Below are 22,086 nucleotides of genomic sequence, written 5' to 3' on the forward strand. Positions count from 1 at the left end.
CTGGTACTCTGTTTTGGTTCCTCTATTCTCGATCGCAAAATATATTGCGACCTACCAACAAACCGTTACCAACATCCTATTCATAGGCTTCCTCATTGACAGGTTCCTGCCACCCCTGTGACTTGAGAAGACCTTTGTAAGCTCGTTAGACGTTTTGTAAACTTAATTTTGTGTATACTATCGAAGGTGTTCTTTATTCTTATTCTTATGGCAATGTCTCCGTATTGTTGTGTTTTGTTATCCATTCACTGACAGACTTTATTCACGTCTAAGAGAGGTAAGCGGGCCTGACGTGTTCGCGTCTGACGTAGACGGGACAAACGTGACAACGCATTTTATTTATCGGAACGACCAAGCGTGGTCAATTACAGCGTTATCATGCTGTGAACCAATAAAAACTTGCTCTACTACCTATTTTACTATGGCAGAGGAAAAATCTAACAGTTCTCCTCTAATAAGCTTCATTAATTGTCAGAATTCAATAGTTCACATTAATCTTTTGCGTAATATTTAGCATATAGTATTCCTGCCTTACCTGTTTTAATCATCTGATTCCACTGAGAGGCTGCTATTGTGGAAGGTACCGTAAATATCTAAAATAATTTTCAGAAGTAGCATGGGATTGTTTTTTATACTGTTTACACAACTCTATGATACTAATAAAGAAGATTATTTACATTATGACTGTGCATCCCTTTAGAACAAATTTACGTTTACTCATTAAAGTATTTTTGTTAAATAGTTGGTTTAGGTGAACATAGTAATAATGATGAAGAATTTGACAAAAGTTTTTAAATAGATATTTAATGCATTAAGTATTATGTCTTCAATTTCTTTCGAAATAACATTTTCTAAAATAAACCTCCTCTCTACGTCCTTCCTCTGTTTGCAGGCTGAAAACTCTTGCATAGCATTTAAAGTATCTTATTTTATGCTCTTTAATATGCTTCATTTTCCTTGAAACTCTATCGTCGCTGGCTCAATCCCCCTTTATTCGCTTCACTTTTTCTTTCCGAAGTCTTCGTCATTTTTTTTAATCCCCCCCCCCTTAATGTGCGACCCTTTTTCCTTCTCCTTTGAAGTGATTTTTCCCGTTAAATATTTTATCACTCCCCTTTCTCCATCTGGGTCCCAATTTCCTCTCTAAAACCCCACCTTTACTGTGGCCTCCCACCCCATTTACCTTGCGGAACTGCGTTTTTGCCACAAACTGCGATGATTACATTCCCCGCTGCGTTTTAACTTCCCGATTCCGACGCTTCTGCTTCAATGGCACTCGCAAAATTTTAGCTTATCCTTGGGCTTCATCGGGCTCAAAAAGGGCCAACACAATCAGAGTAAAAGATCAAAAGTGTTCTAAATTTCATTGATTTCCTTTCAGGACAAAATATAGAGGGGAAATTCTGGAGGAAGGAATGAAAACAAGAGTCAAAACCGTTCCCATCGGTACATGTTTTGAATCTTTAGCTATGCCCACGCTGAGAAATATTCCAACTGAAATCACGTCACCGGAATCAATTTATTTGTGTCGTAGAGTGCGACCGTAGATCTTCAGAAAGGTTATTAGCTATATTCATCGTTATTAAGGTGAATCTTAATGAAAACATTGGCACTATGATCCGAATTCAACGCTAAGGAAACAATAATAATAATGACATTACTCACGCTACCATAAATTATTGTATTTTGATTCAAGGAAATTTTTGCCAAATTTTCGTTTTAAGATGCCTGCAAATTTTTTCGCTGGAAGGTACGGCACTATGGGTGGGGGTAACGACAAGGAGGAAAAAAATGGTCGTTTACGCCCCTGTAAAATAAAATTTTGAAAGTATTCGTAGGTACCATAAGGCAGGTTTAAAACAAGTTTTTCTTCGCTCACGTGCCCAATGATTTTGTACATTCGTTTTAAACTCCGCGTATGATTTTTCATTGACGTAGGGAATCTGAGTATTTGCTTGAATTTGCTTCGTTTAATTTTGGAAGCGGTTCTGAAATAAGAAAGCCAATGCCCTTGGAATAGAGAAGACTTTATGGCTTAATATTTCCATCCTAAGAATTTTCAGTCGCTGGAAATAGTCCTTAAATAAAAGATCGTTGCTAAATTCCTTGGCTATCTGGGTACAGTATAGTGTAGTCATTTATTGCAGTTTTAAAAGCTATTAACGGGGACGCTTCCTCACTCTCAGGATGGACTAAGCCATCAATTTCAATCTGGCAATAAGTGAAAGATTCCCTAGCGGAAGTTTGTTGGAGTCACCATTCGTAACGACGTTTTCCTCATGTACAAGCAGAGTCATTATTCGCAATAGCAGGCCCTAAGGCTGGCCTCGGTTTGGATTCAAAGGGTCAGTAACGAGCTCAATCTAGGTCTCATTCTTACGTTCCCTTGTTCCTGTTCTATGGGTCCACAAAAAATTGCATTCCAACGGATTCTATTGGATATCATAGTTTATTATAATCCGTGCATTTTAATGTAAATGTATCAATACTGGCGAAAAATTTCCTTATTTTGCTATGCTCAACAATATGTTCCACCCAGTCTTATTTTTTCCTCTTCCTCGATATTTTCCCCTTAGAAAAAATCACCTGAATAGATAAATCTTAATTTTTTCCAGACGGAGATAATGTTTTTGCAAAGATACGTAAAGTACGCATGTTAAATACAGTTACGTAACTGAACCAAATCTATCGCGGACCTAAGTTAATTTTGATAAACGGAATGGGAACGAAACCTTCCCTTTTCTTTTAGTGCTCTTTGACTACGATTCCAAAACAACAACTCACCAGCTCAGTCAAAATAATTCGATGGTCATCAACTGGTCTTTTTTTAGCGGGGATTACAAAAAGAGTTCCGGTACCTATAAAATCACAAATTAGGGTTCAGCTAAGTGATATGAAAGCATGGCCCAGATTTGAGCCCAAGACCCTCTTTTCGGCTTCCCAACTCTCCACCCGTTTGTACAATATCTTTGTACTCCTTACTGCTGTCTCATGTCTTTCTTCGCGTTTTCGTAATCATTTGCATTCCTATTTCCTTCTCTTTTCTATTCCAGGGTATTTCTGGAAGCTAGATACAGGGAAATGCCTATGATTCTTGTCATTAATATCCTGGTATCATTGCCTATGATACGAACTATCTTACATCTCCTGCACAATTTTATCTGGTTTTCTTACAAATGATACCAAATCCTGGACCGTTCGCGCCAAAACCTCCTAATCCTTTCTCCTAAAATGTATTCATTTTCGAAATCAAAATACGATTATTCTTGCGGTCCTTAGGCATCTTCTGATTGTTTATTTGCCAAATTCATGCGACAATTTTCTAGTCATACTATGTAATACTCTTATCTAATATATTGTGATTCGATCAAATAACCATTCATCCGGTGGCCGAATTGAATACCCACTGAGCCGCTTAATTCAAGCCCAAGGTTCTTAACGCTCAAGATGTTAATTAAGCATAATTTCAACCGTTCTCTTCCTTTCTCCATAGCTGGGTAATCTTGAATGGCTGTAACAGTTGGTCTGAGAGAGGAGAGATCTTCAGGCGATGTGATGACTGGTTACCATGCAGTACTATGGTGTACCGACCTAATGTTATGGCTCAGTATTGCAAAAATCGTTACTATCATTTTGTTTAAATATATTATGCTAGAATTCATTCATTCCCCTCTCATACGAGTATATGCATTAAGTGTAGGCCTTAATCTCATACTTCCTATTCTTCCTGGGAACTCCTTAGGGAATTTATAGCCCCACCCCAACCACCAACGTTCCTTCCCCAAAGTTTTCCTCTCACTTATCGAAATTGCTCTCGTAATAATGTCCAATATTTTTCTCTTCCACTCCTTCCCCATTCATTAATCCCGAACACGTGTCACGCCCACTATCACACGCGTCTCCCACCGTTCTCCCGATCCACATACGCCCCCTCACCCCACTATCTTTCCACCCCTCTTTTTCCTCCCACACCCACCGCAGAGAAGGGACCCTCGGCCGCCGGGGAGCCCGGGGGGTCCACGTCGAGGGTGGCGGACGCGGAGAGGAGTCTCATGGTGCTACGAAGGCTTGCCACAAACCACGAGTGCGTCGGCGCCGTGCTGCGCGGTCTCCTGCACCACAGCCCGCGGCTTCTCAGGGCCTTGGATGACCCCGTGCTGCACCTCCGCCTCGCTGCCCTCCTCCACACCTTGCTCAAGGTGAGTCGAGTTCACGCGTCTTTCTCGCTCCCTTCGTCACTCAGGGGAATGAATGCCCAGACCGATTGCTGTATGTATATCCTCGTTATTGACGAAAAATAAACGGAGCAAATCCAATGAAAGCACAAGCTCCGATTAGAGTAGTAGTAAGTTAAAATTGAGAAACCCTAATGGCGATTCATCCAAAGTAAAATTTTCATGGTCAATCATCTCTGAATTGGGACTCACACTAAACTATTAGCTATTACGGAAAAATAAAAGTGCATTGAATATAAAAAGTTGTTTATTCTCAAAGCAATACGAAAATATCTTAATATTTTATCAACTAATGTTTGAATTCAGTGGAAGAGGGAATCATTACGTGCGATAAGTCAATTATGAGAAATATTTAATCGGAAAATTCAAATTTTACGGATTCGGGCTCAGGATATTTTTTCTTTCGAATTTAAATACGTTTAAATGGCATTGTAATAATTTCAAAGAAAAATTTCCATTGGAATTCATCTGGAAGCAAGCTAATTTAAAATTTTTCCAAATCATAGTTTATGGAATGCATATTCAAAAACCAATGACATTGGCCAACAAGTTTTCATACACTATCAAATCCATTTGGGCAGTAGTCACTAACTTTCTCTCGTGGAATGAGTTATGATTCACTTCTGTTCTTTTGCGGTACACATTAAATGGTATAATTTATTTTTGTTTTGTCATGGAATAGTCACAGGATACTAGCCTAAATTTTGGAATTTCCAGTTGGTCCCAAAATCGTTGCCAGCGCCATCAACTAAGCCTAGGAGAAGCTTGTGCATGCACGCCTGAAAAAGTAGTCAGCCCTAAGGGATTTGATCAGAGTAAAGAGGGCTTTAATTCACCCGCAACCCATTCCCTCAAAAGCTCTTTTGGTCACCTAGTTTTGCACAATTATCTCTTTCTCTCCTTCACGGTCTCGTAATTCCAAATATTTCTCCCGCCTAAGACTATCGCCTTATTCCTCTCCTCTGTCTAAAGACAACGAGTGCTTTAATCATCAAGCACATTCATACCGCCCCACCCGGAAAGTTGCGTTGTTGTTTTGTTGAGTGTTAATGGCCGCTTTCCCACGGGGGTGAGTTACGGTTCTGTCTCTCCCTCGCACACACAATGTCTCTCACTACCAGTCACTCTCTCCTCCCCTCCCTTCCTCTCTGAATGGAGAGTTACAAGTCTCTCTCCCTGCTCTGTATCCGAGCCCGCAGACCCAAAACGCCGGTTCTCTCCTCTTCTAAAGTTGCGCTTATGTTAAATTTTGGAGGTACTGTTTCTAAATGGTTAGCGGGTTGCAATAAAGGGGGTTGTGAATTTGGAACCTAAGTGAAAATTATCGTGGTGGAGAATGGTGAATACAGCGATTGCAACAAGAGAGAAGGCAAGAATTTTACCGCACTTTCCTTGCATTGCAAGATAAATTTACCTGACAACAAGAGTGTATTACTAAAATCTAATTGTACTCTTTAAGTTTTAGTATCATACCAATTTTCCAATCAGGGTTACCCTTAATAGATGTTACCAAGTAACCTAAAGTTATCCTCTTGATATAACCTCCTGCTGCGGCTTTCATAAACTTAGGGACAGCTAGGCGAAAGTCCCCTTTTGATCTTTTTGAGTTTCTAATATATCTGGGTCGGACATTTCACCGCTCATACTGTCAATTTGATAGAAGGTGCCATGGTTTACTAAGCGTGTGGCTACGATTTTTTCAATGCAAAGCCTATAGTTGGTGCAGGATGCAAAATGAGAACATCCTGCCTCGACTTCGATCAAATTCCTATATTTCATTGGAATCATTCCTTATTTCAGCAGTACTTGCAATGGAAAAATAATAAGTGCGTATGAGACATTCCACCTTCAATTGCTTGGCATCTCTGTGACTGGATAGCCGCAGTCGATGTAGAATTTCAACGCGGTTTCAAGTCCGCGGACAGAATAAATTTTGTAGCTATATTATTTCATAGTACTGTATTATTGTATTTGTATTATATTAATTTCATCTATATTATCTTAAAATTACGAAATTTTCTTTATTTATTAGTGTTATTGTGTTAAATTATCCTCAAGCTAATAGCATTCGGTCACATTAGCGTATTTTGAAGAAAAACTAATCTTTAAACTTGACACAATTTCTAATTCCCTAATCAATTGATCGATTTTTTACGGTTTCTCCACATGAAGAGAGCATCAATGGAATGCGTTTTGGCAGTATTCATCCTCAGTTATCACATTTAGGGCCATCAAAATATCTCTAGTCTAGTCTGGGATTTCTGAAAACTATTTCCTTCCTCGGTGCCCTAAACGTAACACATGTCCTTCAAACAGCTTCCATTGATGCTTCCATAAGTACATGCATGAATACGAATGCGCCTTCAACGGCGAATAAATCTTGAACCTTTCCCACTTTTCCCCTCCGCGGGAACTTGCAGACATCCGTGAGGGAGTACGTGGAATGGGAGCGATCGAAACGGGATGAGAGGGCGGCGGGTGAAGTGGCGGTGGCGTCGGCCGATGGAAGCGCAGGAGGAGGCCGAGGGGTCGGAGAGTCGAGGGCCGGTGGGCGGGAAGTGGGTGGTGGGCGCGGGGAGGGCGCCCTCCGCCTTAGCGCCGCCCTCTGCCTCCTACTCCGGGCTTGCCTCGGCCTTATCCATGGCGTCCACGACCTTCAGTACACGGCCATGGTGACCATCAACCGCGTGGTGGACGCGGCCATCCTCCACCGGATCTCCCATCTGCGGGCGCGGGCCGCCACCGCCCTCCGACACCCATGCGCCTCGCCCCTGCCCACCGCCTCTCCTCAGACGGACACCCCAGCGGCCGCTGCACCGCGAAGACACGCCACACTTCCACGGAACGCGGACCGGTGAGTTCTCACCCCTTCCCAATTCGACAAATATCCGCAAACCCGAAAAATTAAGGTTCAACTGCGTCACTATCATTTTCTGAGCGTGGTTAAACGCTAATAGAATCTCTAATGCAATAAAATAATGAACTTAAGAATGATGTAATGAGATTTTATCGATTGCGCAGTTATTCCATAAAAATTTGGACAATATTTACGTAGAAATTCATTAAGTGGTGTACATAGAAGATAACGGAGTTTTATTACATTTCTTTAAGTAATCATTGAGTTATGAATTATTTACCCAACGTAGGAATGGAAAACACGTTTTATATCTGATGAAAGTCTCTTCGCACGTACATTTTCACTAAATTCATGATAGAACTTATCATGAGGATAATATTTGGAACTGGCGCTCATAGCCGACATTACGTAAGTCTTCCCAAATCGTTTCAATCGAATCTGATTTCGTAAAACTTGGGCTTGTATTCAATGGAGTCATTAGGATTTTTCATGAATTAAAACCCCAAAATTCAGTTTCAACGGATAATACATTACCAGGGTAAACCATTCAGGAAAAAAATTCAGGGAATACGCATTGATAATGTTTATCTCTCATATTAAAAGAGTTGAGATAAAATTATATTCACATGATTTCTTGGTTATAATAAAAAATAGTAAAATTAGTAACATTCACACCGGCCACCACGTGGAAACACCGATTGAAGCAGTAAAATTGGTTCACAACCCCGAAGCATCGTTTTTAGTCGTTTGTGCCCGGAATTTTATTAAATGGTACGACTATACAGGACTATTATTGTAACAGTTACTATTATTGTAACAGAACAAATGTACAGAACTTTCGTTACCTCGTGTCAAGCGTTCAACACAATCTGTTCTGGGAATTTTATAATTTAAATCTTCGTATCTTGATGCAGTTTGCCTCGATTAAAAGTACGCATACTATTTCAAAGAATACCCTCGGTTCTCACTTCCTTTTGTGCTAAGTTCAAAATATGTGAGAAATTCAGAATAGTGGACGAAAAGATGCTGCAGGAAGGAAGTGAATGAAAAGGCAAAAATTACATTCAAAATAAGTTAAAAACCAATTAATTGAAATATGAACTCATTGCATTGGATTTAGAATCCCGCAAATTCATTGAGAGCATTTTGATTGATTCAGATTGTATCATTTTACCCGAAATACATTATTTTTTACTTACTTTCTTCGTCCTTTTTAAATGCTATTAAACCATTTTCTTTTCATTTCTTTCCAAATTGCGATTGTCATCGCTCTTCCCTTGTCCTGAAGAATCCCTTTCCAACGCCACAACAGGTATGTTCCCTCCTTTTTCAGGAGTCCGGTTCGAACGAGTTCCATGATGGCGGGTGGCGTAATGTCCGGCGGGGTCGGCAGGCGATTGGGTTCCGTGTGGAGAGGCGTGGCCGGCGACCAACTGGAGCAGGTGAGGAGGACCCTCACGGCCACAGCCTCTACGGCAGATGAGGACAACGGCGCCGCTAACAACTCCGTCATTCCTCCACCGCCCGACATCGAAGAGAGCGTGGTCGGTGAGTGTCGAATTCCCAAGCTGTCGGGTGGACCTTTACCCATACGTACAGCGCTTGCCAATGTTTGAAGGCAGTCACCGACTCACCGATGATTCTGGAAAGGCGAAAACACTATTCGTACTGTCATTCAACTGCTTCAAGGCGATATAAAATCTGGAAGGTCTCTGAAAATAAGTTTAATAAACAAAAAAATAATTTTCAGACCTTTCATCTTGATAATTATGAAAGACCAATTGCCGCTATCGGCAAATAAATTAATACTTCACCTCAAAAAGGCCTGCGAAATTATATTCTAATCAATTCAGCCACTGCAATACTAGAAGAAAAAATAAAGGAAGTTACAAGGTTCAGCTTTATAGCCGTTCAAATTATAAGAGCCGGACACGGAAGAAATAATTTAAAAATCCAATTATATGTTCACTGGTATAGCATTATGCCATTCACCGTAAGTAAAAAATTTGAAATGCTTGGTAAATTTGAAACAAACAAATAAATTTTAAATAAAAGAGACCGCAGCGCGCCTGTAGTTGATAATTTTATGCTCTTGGGTCAGCAAGTATTCAAAATTAGTTTCAGAAAGTAGTTTAGGGTGTATAGTAAATATTTATTTTAAACCTTGCTTATCCATAAATATTCTCCAGAGGGGACCATTGGAATGACTCCTCACTGAGGAATGTTTATGGGATGGAAATGAGTGGAGGGGAAGAGACTACGAACGTCTGTTAAAAATGAAAGAAAACTTTTCTTGAGCTCATTCTTTTTTCGTTTAATTATAGGTATTAATTTCTTTACCTTTCTATAGAACCGCAGCCAGCCATCAATTAACTTATCTGGGCAATCGTGTTGGATCAGCTAGATAAAAATTTTACGAAAGAGCCTCTTCAATATTCAGAAGGTTTTTGAAAGTTATGGAACTTAGGTCTCAAAATAGTCTACCAAGAGTATTGTAACATCTACACGAGATGCTGTAAGATAAGGGCCTAAAGCACTCTTCTTTGTTCCTTAAAGTTACATGCATCGAGTAATCGGATGCAATTACGGCTTGCAGGTATGATTGTCAATAACAAAGAAGCGCCGCAGTTAACGTGGAGATAAGAGACGGTAATGCCACACAGATTTGAATAGGAACTAGAATGAAGATGCAGCGGAAGTGCTTTCCTCTAGTGGGAGTAATAACCTTGCCTTAACTACAGCAAAGATAAGAACCATTCGCCCTTCTCAGTCGAATGTATGTAATTTTCTCTTAAAGACCTTGTCGTCTAAAAGGGGGTCGCAAATGAAATCGCATTGGACTCAGGATCGGGTATTTTCTCGGACTTAATATTATATGGGAACTTGATCAATTCCACACGACTTTAATGAACTCCCAGCAAAAAAATTCTAATGTACAGACTCGAAGGTGTAAATACGAGCTATTCAGTGAGAAAAGATAACTTTGAGAATTCTTTTTGGCTCGATGCATCTTCATTGAATTAATTTGTTGGCATTATTTTTAATTTTTTATTTCGAAAGATATTTTCATGAACAATACTAATAATGAGGTTAAAATAATAATAATATTGGGACCCTAATATAGGCTAGCAGCAGAAAAGTGAAAATCTCTGTGAGCAATGGGTGAAGAATTTCCATGAAAATAAAAGTAAAGGTTTTTTTATTTAGTAGATATTAATTATTTGTACTTTTTGGGGCACTACTAATCAATATCAATAATTTTTAATTCACACTGTTTCCCGGAAAGCATTGTTTTGACGATTACGTAAATCACTAAATCTCTTAAATAGATGAATGAGAAAATTAGTATTTTTGAGAATACTCGCCGGAAAAATCTCAAATCATAGGTGTGTTTATTTCTTACACTGCCTGGAGCCGACTTCATTCTTTCGAGAAAATATTTATCAAAAAAGTCCCTTGTTTCTGTGTATTGCACGAAGTGAACAATAATATCTCCTCCCTATTATGTATATATTCCAAGAACTACAGGTTTATTGTTGTCTAATTACCCAAGAGAGCATAAAAAAGTTTAAACTTTTTCTCACCTTTAACAAATCCTAAGAAACTACGCAGTACAGTACAGTAACCTTTAACGGAGTCATCCGTTAAGTATGCATTACAATGCAACAATTTTAGAGTGTAAAAATCATTAATCTTGACTGGGATTCGAACCTGGTACCCTCGATGTCCGGTCGAGGGTGCTTAAGCCAGTTAAGCTACCGAGGCGTCCTCTCACTCTTCGAAAACTTCGCTGAAATGAGATCATTTTTTATAAAGCTAATCTTTTGAGTAGAACTTACCTACAGACTTGATCAATATCCTCAAAATAAGTTATTTAAATAAATATAATACAGAAGGTAACAGAAAAGTAATTATAGTAATGCATGAATATATTTAATTCACATTAAAACAGAGAAATCGCGATAGTCGAGTTGGCCGCGATCAATTTTCATCTGCTTGGTCTTTTAGTATGTTCTGCCGAACTACTTATTTAAATTCTTCGCCAGGTGTTCCAGTTGACTAGCTATGGAACAAAAATAGACTCATAATATTAATTCTCCTGAAACAGAAAAAATAGTAGGGAAAAACAAAGCAGCGGGTATCTCTACCAAACTCTATCTCTCTCGAAAGCTTTCCGTTTACATGGATTCTGAAGACCTCGAAGGTTTCCTGGGCCTCGTTCCCAAAATTTTCCGAGAACTTCGTTAATGTCAAGGATGAGGTTAACTTGCCAAATTCCACAATTCTTACTGGTTGGGTAAAAGAAGCGTGCTGAGGCGACAGGAATGGAAGCCAATCTCCTCCTTGCAAGCCAGTGGCACAAATCTTTTTGGATGCACGGATTCGAGGCAGCACGCCTGGGTTGGGATTGTGAAACTTCATTACAGTATCCATCGAAATGAGACAAGCTTGCCATTCTACGGATTGGAACATTGCGTCTCGCTACTGTACGGCGTCATCAGGCACAAAGATTGAAGCATTCGGTCTTGGTAAATATATGAAAGTACAAAATATGAGGGCAGGAGTTTAAACATGTGAACCAATAAGCAATATCACAATATTACCGGATAAAGTTATGAAAGGGAAGGATGGTTTAAGAGGTTAGAGAAGGGGAATTCCCGATGATGTACTTAGAGCTTCTGGGAACTTTTACTGGATGGTACGATTGATATTTTCTAATTGACTCGATTGCTGTTTTATTAGGCCATAATAAATTATTTTGACGCAACTTAACCACTGCGACAGCAACGAAGTTGCCTTTATTCGATGAATCCAAGATTTCATGAAGCGGAGACTGAGATAGCATATTTTATTTTCCATTGCGTGGTTATACTAATTCGATATAATTGATTTGCTCGGCTGCGGGTACAAAACGAGGGGGATAAACAGCCGCTTCATAACTGTCCCGCGAACGGGAACGTATGCTATTGGTCGGAGAGATTAGTGATGGGATCGGTCGCTCTGGTCACCGCCGAAAATAAAAAAAGCCTTGTGTTCCGACGTTCCGTCTGAGAGTTTGGGAATGAACTCCCTCGTGAAACGATGGTGTGGAGTGATCCGACCACGTCCTCCACTCAAGTTCGCCATTTGTTGAGCGAGAGAGAAAATGATGCGTTCAAGTGAGTTCGCGCGTTGCTCTGCGTGTGTGTGTGTGTGTATGTGTGTGGGTGGTTGTGAGTGAGGATTGTTGACGGGGGCATGCGCTTTCATTCCCGGAAACGGCCACTCGAGTCGACCGTTCGGCTCGCGAAACAAAACGGTCGCTCTTTAAATCCCGCGGCGCCACGAAATCCTCGCATCGAGCGACTCTCATGACCCCCCGCCTCCTTCTCTTCCCATTGCAGATGTCCTCTCGAGTGAGCACGCCCTCTCCGTGCTGAACATCCTCCACAACGCCCTGACGCTATACAAGCGGGTCGTTGGCAGCAGACAGCAATGCTCGCCGTCCATGAGGTGAGTGTCCAAACTCCCTCCCGTCTCCTCCTCCACCACTCGGTCTCCCCTTCTCCCTCCCTCGCTCGGATCGGCGACGCTCGCGTCCCGAGTGCGCGGTACCCCCCGTCTCACACCCTTATTTCTTTGCCTTCTCGACGCACGTTACCTATTTCCCGATCCCCCCCTCCCAACTAACTCCCTACTATTCACCCCGACCGTACGGAATCCGCTACCTCATTACTTGGAATGAATAATCCACATTACCAATCTATCGTTTGTTTTGCTGGAAAAATATTTTCACTTGATTAGCGAATAATACTTGTGCTGAAATTATGAATTTCCTTCTTTCATTACCATTTCCTACAATTTTACGTTTTATTCTGTTTTGGTGCAGATTACTTAAATGGATAAGATTTGAAAAATATTTAGTTGGTCCAATCAATACCTTTAATATCAATTTATTATCTTTTCCAATTATTTTTTTCTAAATTTTCAGCATTTCTTTTCAGTTCCGACTATTGTAAAACCAGAAGTGGAAGACTGAATTAAGTTATTTCCTTGTTTCGTTATATATGTGTGTGTATATATATATATATATATATATATATATATATATATATATATATATATATATATATATTAATTCATAAGAAATTTGTTTTGAATGTTCATTGTATGCACACCATTTCTGATGAGCATGGCTTTGTGCGTGCCTTGATCATTCTTTGTCAATCCATTTCCACTCCATTCTTATCTCCCACCGAAAGTGGAAATCACCCAAAGAGGCATTCCACTAAGTGTAAATTTTACCGCTTCAATTTAAAGTAAGGTGAAGCCACCAAAAAAGTGCTGTTAGGATCACGAAAATCAGGTTACGGCTCCATCGTCGCCATGAATAGATAACGGCAAAGAAAATCTCTGGATAATACATCGGATGTTGGGATCTTCTCGCTCCCTGTTGCTTGGCTTCTCTAGTCCCCGAGACGCCGTAAAAAGCTGCGAATCGTGTCTCATGGCGTTGTGAGACTGTATTGCTCAAAGCGACCCTACCTTCTGAGTGAGATAAATAACGCATTATCTTCCATCGAAGCGTTTTCCAGAAACCTCGCCTGCTTTTAACGTCTTCAGATGGAAATTTGGTTTCGCGGGATGTGTGGGGAAATATAAAAAATTTGAAAAATGTGGTAATGGCGAAGAAAAAAATGGGCCGCAGCATCCCCACTTACCCACCGTCGCGGTGGCTTCCGGGGGAATCCGACGGAGAAGGACAAGGTATGGAAAATAACACGCGGAGTGCGAGTCGCAAACGAGTAAGCACGCCGCTCCCTTCCGTGTCCTCCTGACCTTGGTTTCCCGCCGCGCATGAGAACGAACGGGCTCCGTGCCACCCATCCGCACATCTCAGATTCCCTCACCGTCGCTATCGTCTCCCCTTCGGCGCTGCCTCCAGACATCCCAACCAAATCTCTCCTCCACAACCCTCTAGTTGTCAATCCAACTCCTTGCTTGAAATTTTTAACAGCGTGAGACGCTACGCTATGGCGTATGTTTGACAACACCTCAGAAGAAATGTCTATCATATCTATACACCTTCGGCAGCAGCATCACCGGAGACGGAAGATGGAAACGTCATCACCAAAGTAATTAGCAGGGAGGTTTGTATGAGGGGTAAGGATGGATCTCACCTAAGACTACGTCCAACAGCGTGTGAAATTCACACGTTAACAAGATAATTAGACGAGTCAGTCCCGTTCCTCGCCCGCATTCGGCCTGCCTGGAGGGCGTCTCCCGGAATTAGGTATGGATCTTCTGATTGTACCCCAGCGCTTTGCTCACTTTGTCACGCCCCCCTTCTGGAAGAAGAAATAGGAAGTCATTAATTAGAACAGCTAATCTACCTTTATTATTTGGTGCCATAATAATTCCCTCTATGTTGCAAAAAACTCAGGTGCCCTGTACCTTTCTGAAAGTCGTAAATCTTGTCTGTTCTCTCGTAGAATCAAGAGCCTCCAAGGATAATTCCTCCAATATGCTCGTGACTCATACTCACTTGTCGTAGCACGTTTCAACAAACCTAGAGGATTTATTTAGAACTTTATCTGATTCTTAAATAAACGGTTTCTTATGTGGGTCCCAAATAATATCACCCATTCCAAATGTGGCCTAAACGAAGCATATTAACATCTTGCTCTTATATTTTCTTTATATTTTCGTACATCTTGCCCTGCAAATCGAAATGAGGGCGTCTGAGAAGGAGAAACTTGTGACCAGCTGATAATAGATGATTCATGGCATATGAACCTTTATATTTGTGCGAAGTCTGAATTGTCTTCCGTGATGTTGTTTCTTCTGCTGTCATGAACTGTGCGACAGAAGATTAATAGCTTCTGTTAGGCTCTCAATTTCATCTCTAGAAGAATGGGTTAAGAGAAAAGCTTATTATAAAGTATAATTATATATATCCTCCAATCCTATAAGGAGGCGTATGGGGGGGATGTTAGTTCATCAGCCATAAGTAACTAAATGGATGTTGTTTGAGGTCAGATATTTAGAGCTAGGTTCATCCGAACGAACTTTTTTCGTTGTTTAGTATCAATTTTGTTGTGTTCGCGAATATTACAAGGAAAGAATGAGTCCTTGGATTTAGTTGTGTTAAATTCCATCTTTTTTATCTCATCAGATCGGTCCAATCTGTCGATATAATGTGGGGGCATTCATGGTGTCATAAGTCATATTGGTCATTTATATGGTGTCGTAAGTCAAATCCAGTGTCCTGTACCTCTCTAATACCATTAGTCTCTCCTTCGCCCATCTTGCGTGGAGAGACACCAACCCTGGTTCCTCCATTAACTCATGACGCAATTTTTCTTACCGTATTGTTACGGTATTACTGCTCACATCTGTCTATCTTCTTAATCAACTCCCTCTCTACCCAACGTTTAGCGCCCATGAATCATTTCACTCTCCTTACCTTAAACTCTCTCCCGCGAGGGTTTTATTTCGCTTCACCCCTTCACCTCGAGACGGGTGGTGTATCAGCGGGTGTCCAAATAACCTCTTTTGAGAGTAGCACAAGGACGGTAATGACGGCGAGGGTTAATCTCACGCCGTTTTTTCCCCGTGCGCCCACCAGGTGGCGCCACTGCAGCTACCACTGCCTGCAGCTCCTGGCCGCTCGCGCCCTCCTCGTCATGACGGAGCAGTCGACCACCGTGCAGAACACCTTGGCGCAGGAGCCGCAGCTGCGCCTCTTAGCATCCGCCCTGGACTCCACACACGACCCGGTAAGGAGACAATGGATGAGATCCGCTCGTTGCCATCTGGTTAAACATAGATATTGTGGAACGCCACACGTTCATGATTTCCACGGTGTTGGCCAACTCTACGCCAAAGAACGAGAGGGGAGAGGTTAGGTTAGTCTTTTACCTAACCGCAGGTATGACCTCCTTCATGGAAGGACGTTGCTCAATTAGCAGACGTTAATCTACTACAACTCGAGGAATATCACCTAATATTATAGCCTTTGATGACTTCACAGAAATCTGTGATAACAAATTCAAAGAACTGAGTGGAAATTCCGAGACAGTTACGTTAACACGATGATTTAAACCGAAACGTACATATATATAGGTTGGCAAAACATGTCTCGTAAAGGTATATTTTGTGGAAAGTGCCAATTTTTTTACCGTAGCTTAGTGCCTCAATACTTTTTCGTAATGCTTTCTACTGGTTTTGAGTGCGACCTAACCGAAGAATTTGCTGGCTATCCCATAGCTGATGTGTTTACTAATTAATGTTATCGGCCGACACTAACAATATCTAATATTTTGATTCCCAATAAACATAATGGGATAAATTTGGGAATGAACGATATTTCCTCAAAGAAAAGTGATAATTTTTTTAGCAATGACCTTTTTCTCTATTCGTCCTGACTAAACTGATTTTTTTATTTGTGACTCTTATCTTTATCATTTTAATATCTACTGATGCAGGAGGGGGGATTTTCAATCTAAAAAAATAGCATTAAGGCAAAGGAAATGATTTTCTGCAAAATTATTCACTGGAGAGATATTTTTGGCATTAAATTGACGTTGTGTTGAGGAGAATTTCGCTCTGGCGATACAGACCGTGGCAGTTGTAAATAAGTAGACAAAGACTAAAACCAACGCTGATACGTAATTTATCGACAGCGCCTTGAATAGCAAGCAAAGATCGCGTGTGATAGAACCACTAGCCAAATTACAACTCAGTAGAAAGAGATCATGGACCTACAGAATGCCCGCGCAATATCCTTATCTAAACGATGATTAAATAATATTTTAATATTTCTTTCCGAGAAAGAACTCAATTGCACTTTTCCAAGATTTATCGATGCGTACTGCTCAGCTAATTTGATTTTTCTTTAGGTGAAATGAACGTTAACCTGATGAAAACCTGGCTTAATCGGCTGAATTCATATAACATTTAAATTGAGTGTAAAACAAGCACAGTTAAGTTAACGACCTTTTTCCACTCCGTACTATGCAATTGTCTTCGTAGAAATGTCTCCAAATTACTCCCGGTACCAATCCTAAAACAACGCGATTTCTGTGCACTTACAAATCATTGGAGTTAGGTCTCAGGACCAAACAACGCAAATTGTGATTCAGGGAAACACCCCGTAATAATAACCATTATGCAATGATGATCTTCGTCGATTGGTCCATGATCAATTATGAACCATGATCTTCGTCGCGAGTTATCACCATCGTAACACGTAACCTCTTTATCCTCAGTAACACAGTTTTGGATCACGAACTTAGCGACCAAAGTCAATGATTCACGGTAGTTGCTAGGAATCACATTATGACGGGTATGGTAACGCAGGACTTAAAAGAGCAGCGATAGAACACTCGTTATGCATCGCATAAATAAAGAAGCTTAATCCTCACTCTCACGCATGATAAAGACTTGGTTGATATGCGTATTGGCGTTTGCGGGTGAGAGTACCCAGGTAATAATTCTCTCGTGGCACGTGGTTGAAGCTGCCTTCTGAAATGATTGACTGCTTGAATGATTGGGTTGTCAAGATCCGGTGACTTAATTTTAAGCGAATGTGACGCAATTTTGATAGCAGCATTTATATCTCCTCTGAAATTATTTCTCATACGAATACATTGAACCCTCTTATTGTGCAAACTTCAATTATTCCAACCTTCTTTTTCAAGCAAATAGATTAATTTGTTGATTTTATTAAACAAACGCGATGCACAATGATTTCTCCGTCAAATAAACGAGAAATATATTTAATAATTTCAATAGTTGTAATCATAAGTTAAATTAGTGGAGTTAACTTTCAGATGTTAAATAACCAATAGTAGGAATCAAAGGAAAAATAATCAATAAATTAGCCATATCGATAGGATCGGGGAACGGTTGATCATCAATGAATTTCCAATAAATTTCCCACCATAAAGACTAAGTTTTCCTTATGTCTTATTTGGTTGCATTTTTATGTTCTTCTCCTAGCATCAAAGGGGTCTCTGGTGCATTTTTCGGTCCGCTGAACCATATTTATTGTTAAATTCAACTAGTCATTCATTTTTCTTCTATCATTAATGTAGTTGCCTGTGATAATAAGCTCAGTTTAACTTTGCGTTCTGCAATAACTTTTCATTGATTCATCTAGAGGGAATTCAAATGCGGAAATTAAATTGCGGTAGTAGAGACAGCCCCAGTGCCTTCGAATGTAGCGGAAATATGGAAAAAACGAGGTTATGTGTATTCAGCAGGAAAGTAATTTCTCAAAATCAATAGACGAGGAGAAGTTATTAAAGCCTCCACAGAATATAAATCCTTTTTTCGCATGTTTGGCATCGCGTTGTTTGTTTCACTTATTCATGAAAGTTCATTAAATTCTTTTAACACGCCCAACATTAGTTTTTTACTGTCATTAGGAATGATATTCTCAACCGGTTGCATTGTGAGATTGCAAGTGAACTTGGGTGCATTTAAGAAATGCTCATCACGTTTGTATACCTACACACACAGCCCCATGGCGTACTGGAAGGACGCGTTGCTCATTCACTCTGCATACTAACGGAGCAACTTTCATGAGCATCAAGTTGCAATGCCAGTGATGATCACGCCGTCCCTTTCAGAATTTTGGGCGCAGGATTAGACACGGGAATGCTGCAAAGGGTGCTTTCGTTAGTTAAGTTTGTTGGCGGAAGTCATCAACCTTGCGCTTGAGAGTCGCTTCTGCTACGGATAGATGTGATCTTTCATTTTGCAAACATATCTCTCCTTGAATGAGTTAAAACGCACTTTAAAGAATGAGCTTGAGCCGAAATGGGATATTATTAATCATTTTGAATTTTTCCTTGTCAACTTGGTGGAAATTAACTTATTGCGTCATAACGCCGTAGAACTCAGGTTTAAATTGCTTCTAGCACTCCTATTCGAGAAAAACCATTCCAAATTTAAATCATAATCAAAGCCACAATGGAGAAAATTGTATTTCACCTTTACAACAAGTTTGAAATATGTATGAGTAAAGTTATGGGTTTTCTGGTTATTAAGTAATAGTTATTTATGTTATCATACACTAAAGCAATTGTAGCATGTAAAATAGGCCTTATCAATATTGCCCTAAGTAAAAATTACCAATAACCTTCAATTTATGAGTACTGAGATTCCCAATCATTTATATCATTTGTTGTAATCCAAACCAGTTGTAATCCAAACGAGTACGGGGGTAGGTACGAAGGGACGTTGACGCCGTAGCGTCGAAACTAGTCGTACCTGAAATAAAGTGGTGGATTGGAACAAAGTTTTTCTTTTTCATTTATTGATAGTTTTAATGTTTTGAAATCTATGGATTTTTTCAAAAATGAAATGCGTGCTCAAGAATAGTCCTTAATATCATTTTTACTAATTATTGGTGAGGTAATTTTTAATTTAATGTGTTCTTGTCAATTGTAATGATACGCTCTACTTGAAAGTTATCAAAATATAAAAATTAAAGTATATCGAGTGGAATGTTTCAAGAGGTCATCCATGAAATTGGCATTTCAAAGGTTGTTGAGACAGTTTTTTTCCTCCTCCCATTTCTCCAGCAACTACTCGTGTTGGTGCTTCAAATAGTGGCCGCGCTGGCCCTTGACCCCGCCAACCACGCGGCCCTTACAGATCAGGGCATTCCGGATGCCTTGAGCCAACTCCTGCTGCCCTCGGACGAGTGGTACTACACCAACCACAGCACCAGATACGCACGCTACGTGAAGCACCACGCGGCAAGATCCCTGGTGTACATGGGCCTCCAGCACCGCGTCAACCTTCGAATATCCGTCTATGACATCCTCGCCGGTGAGTTTGCAGTGCCACGGAAAGGGTGCTGTATTCGGCAATCCCAGAGTAAACTGCGGATAGTAATTATTTTTCATATTGATAACATTAAATCTTTCGTGGAAATATTTCCTTTGAGGAAAGAATTACGCAAGTTATCCTCACGGTAATTTTGATAGTCATTGTAGTCGAAGAAACGTTTGAAAATAGTTCGGAGGAAAATATTTCCGCCATTAATGTTGCTATTTTGTTCGCAAATTTTCCCTTTCTTTTTATCCATTGGTTACCAAAGGAAATTTCAGTCAACATTTCTCAAATTTTATGAAAATATTTTATTTTTAACCAATTTATCTGTGCTTACTCCTTTTTCATGTTCAAATATTTGTCGTTTATGTTTTGAGTACTGATGTTTCATTTTTAAGGGAAATGTCCGTCTCAGTGTTAAAAAAATTCAGCTTCGGCATTGATAGAACTGTTATCAGTAGGTTTTGATTTTTGAAAGCGTACCTAAGTCAGGTACATAATTATCATTAATTGGGGAGAACAACAACCAGTTGATTCATTAAAAAATATTATTATTATTAACGGAAGGGAAGGTTTGACCTACATCCTCTATGAATACTGCATTAGGTGGTAATTGATCATAAGTCACTGATCGGAAAACAGTTGCAGTTTATTTTTATGGCTGCATTCAAAAATATAACCTCAATATTAAGTTTCCCATAAAGTATCAACAAATTGAAGTTTTGCAACTGACATCACTCAGAGGCCAGGCGAAACAAATCGATATTTATTCATTTCTGTTCCATTTTATTAGTCGCAAAAACGTAGCAGCATTTCGTATTTGCAGCTGTAAGAGTGGCAAAAAAATTAAATGAGCCAATAAGGCTTCCACATGGAGTAACTAGAATTAATTTGTGAAATTAGTCTTGCATGAATCCCAATGGATATCCAATTTCAATGGAAAGTAATGTTTTCGTACAAAAACAAAAGTTTCCGGAACCTCATTAGTACGACCGTACACAGCCAACCCACCGAGTCCCCGAACGCATTGCATGGCTTGTCCCCTTTGAAGTATAAAAGCTCGCGTTTAAGGAGCCGGATCGCCCATTGCGAGTACTAACAAGCGCGCTAGTCGAGTCTTTTTTAAACTCTCTTTTGTATCACTTGCTGTTTGCGGGTTTGCTCGCATTAATTGGCTCAGAGAATGTGGATTTAGAAGAGTAAAGAGGATGGGTTTAGAAGTAAAGATGGCCTATTTGAACAAACCAAATGCATGGATTCATTTAAAACTAAACGGTTCGCGGTAATATTACCCTTGAGCACCTAACCCCTCTCCGCACAATGAATGCAAAAATTAAAACTTGGATTATTGTCAAGATTATGACCAAAGGACTTGAAAACAGTGTTCTGTCTTTCAAATTTCTATACTTGCAAAAAAAAGGTTTCAAACAATTTTGCTTACTCACTCTCAAATAAAAGCTTTCCCCCGTGTCCCTAATGATATGCTCCTTCCCTTCCTTTTTGGGTTTAGGGCGGTAGTAGAGAGTTCATAGTCTCAATCTCATCCCAAAATAAACAATATATCTATCTTCCACTCTTATCTTCGTTTATGCTCCTATTTCCTCTTACAACCGAATGCTATCTTACGGAGTCAGTTCTATCGCCCGCACTAAGGTAGTGGATTCCAGTGGAAATGGTGAGTTTGTTTATTGCGTTCCGTGGTGCAGGATTCATATTCAGTAAATACCACCTATGTTAATATTTTTTTGCATTTTCACGAACTAATAAGGAGGATATCAGAACTATTGGTGGCGAGTCTCCAAGGAGCAAAGTGGTTCCTTTGTTTCATTTAAAAACATTATATTTGTCATAAAAGTGTTCCTTTTTGTCCAATTTCAATTTTGTATTTATTGAGACCGAAGCAGCGCACCAACCTATGGTGTGTCAAAATCAGCCCCGCTTTTCACCCTTCATGGCAGGATGGCTTCTTCATCTTTGCATTTCCTCGTCCTCATTATATCATCCGTCTCTCGTCCGCTTGTTGTCGTCGCCATTTCCTCCTCTCTCATTCATTATTCCACCACTTACCGACTAATTATTACTCACTTTATTACGTTACTTACTCATTATTTTCGTTCGCCTTGGTTTCACCCGCTTTGCCTTGATTTCCTCCGTTTTCCGCTCTTTCAT

At 40.1% G+C, this 22,086-nt stretch overlaps 1 protein-coding gene across 1 annotated transcript in view; it reads left to right on the plus strand.

The window, feature by feature from the left end:
• LOC139693688 (uncharacterized) overlaps positions 1-22,086 on the plus strand; it is a gene marked incomplete at its 3' end in the record, with an annotated part of 305,211 nt that overhangs the window by 13,004 nt on the left and 270,121 nt on the right. Inside the window, exons 3-8 of the mRNA XM_071591931.1 lie at positions 3,982-4,199; positions 6,656-7,089; positions 8,381-8,640; positions 12,477-12,585; positions 15,701-15,851; positions 19,665-19,914. Coding sequence (XP_071448032.1) covers positions 3,982-4,199; positions 6,656-7,089; positions 8,381-8,640; positions 12,477-12,585; positions 15,701-15,851; positions 19,665-19,914 — 1,422 coding nt within the window. The remainder of the gene's footprint in view (positions 1-3,981; positions 4,200-6,655; positions 7,090-8,380; positions 8,641-12,476; positions 12,586-15,700; positions 15,852-19,664; positions 19,915-22,086) is intronic.

Source organism: Hetaerina americana, unplaced genomic scaffold (assembly GCF_022747635.1).
Source record: "Hetaerina americana unplaced genomic scaffold, ioHetAmer1.1.p SCAF_5, whole genome shotgun sequence".
In the NCBI taxonomy this organism is placed as follows: domain Eukaryota; kingdom Metazoa; phylum Arthropoda; class Insecta; order Odonata; family Calopterygidae; genus Hetaerina; species Hetaerina americana.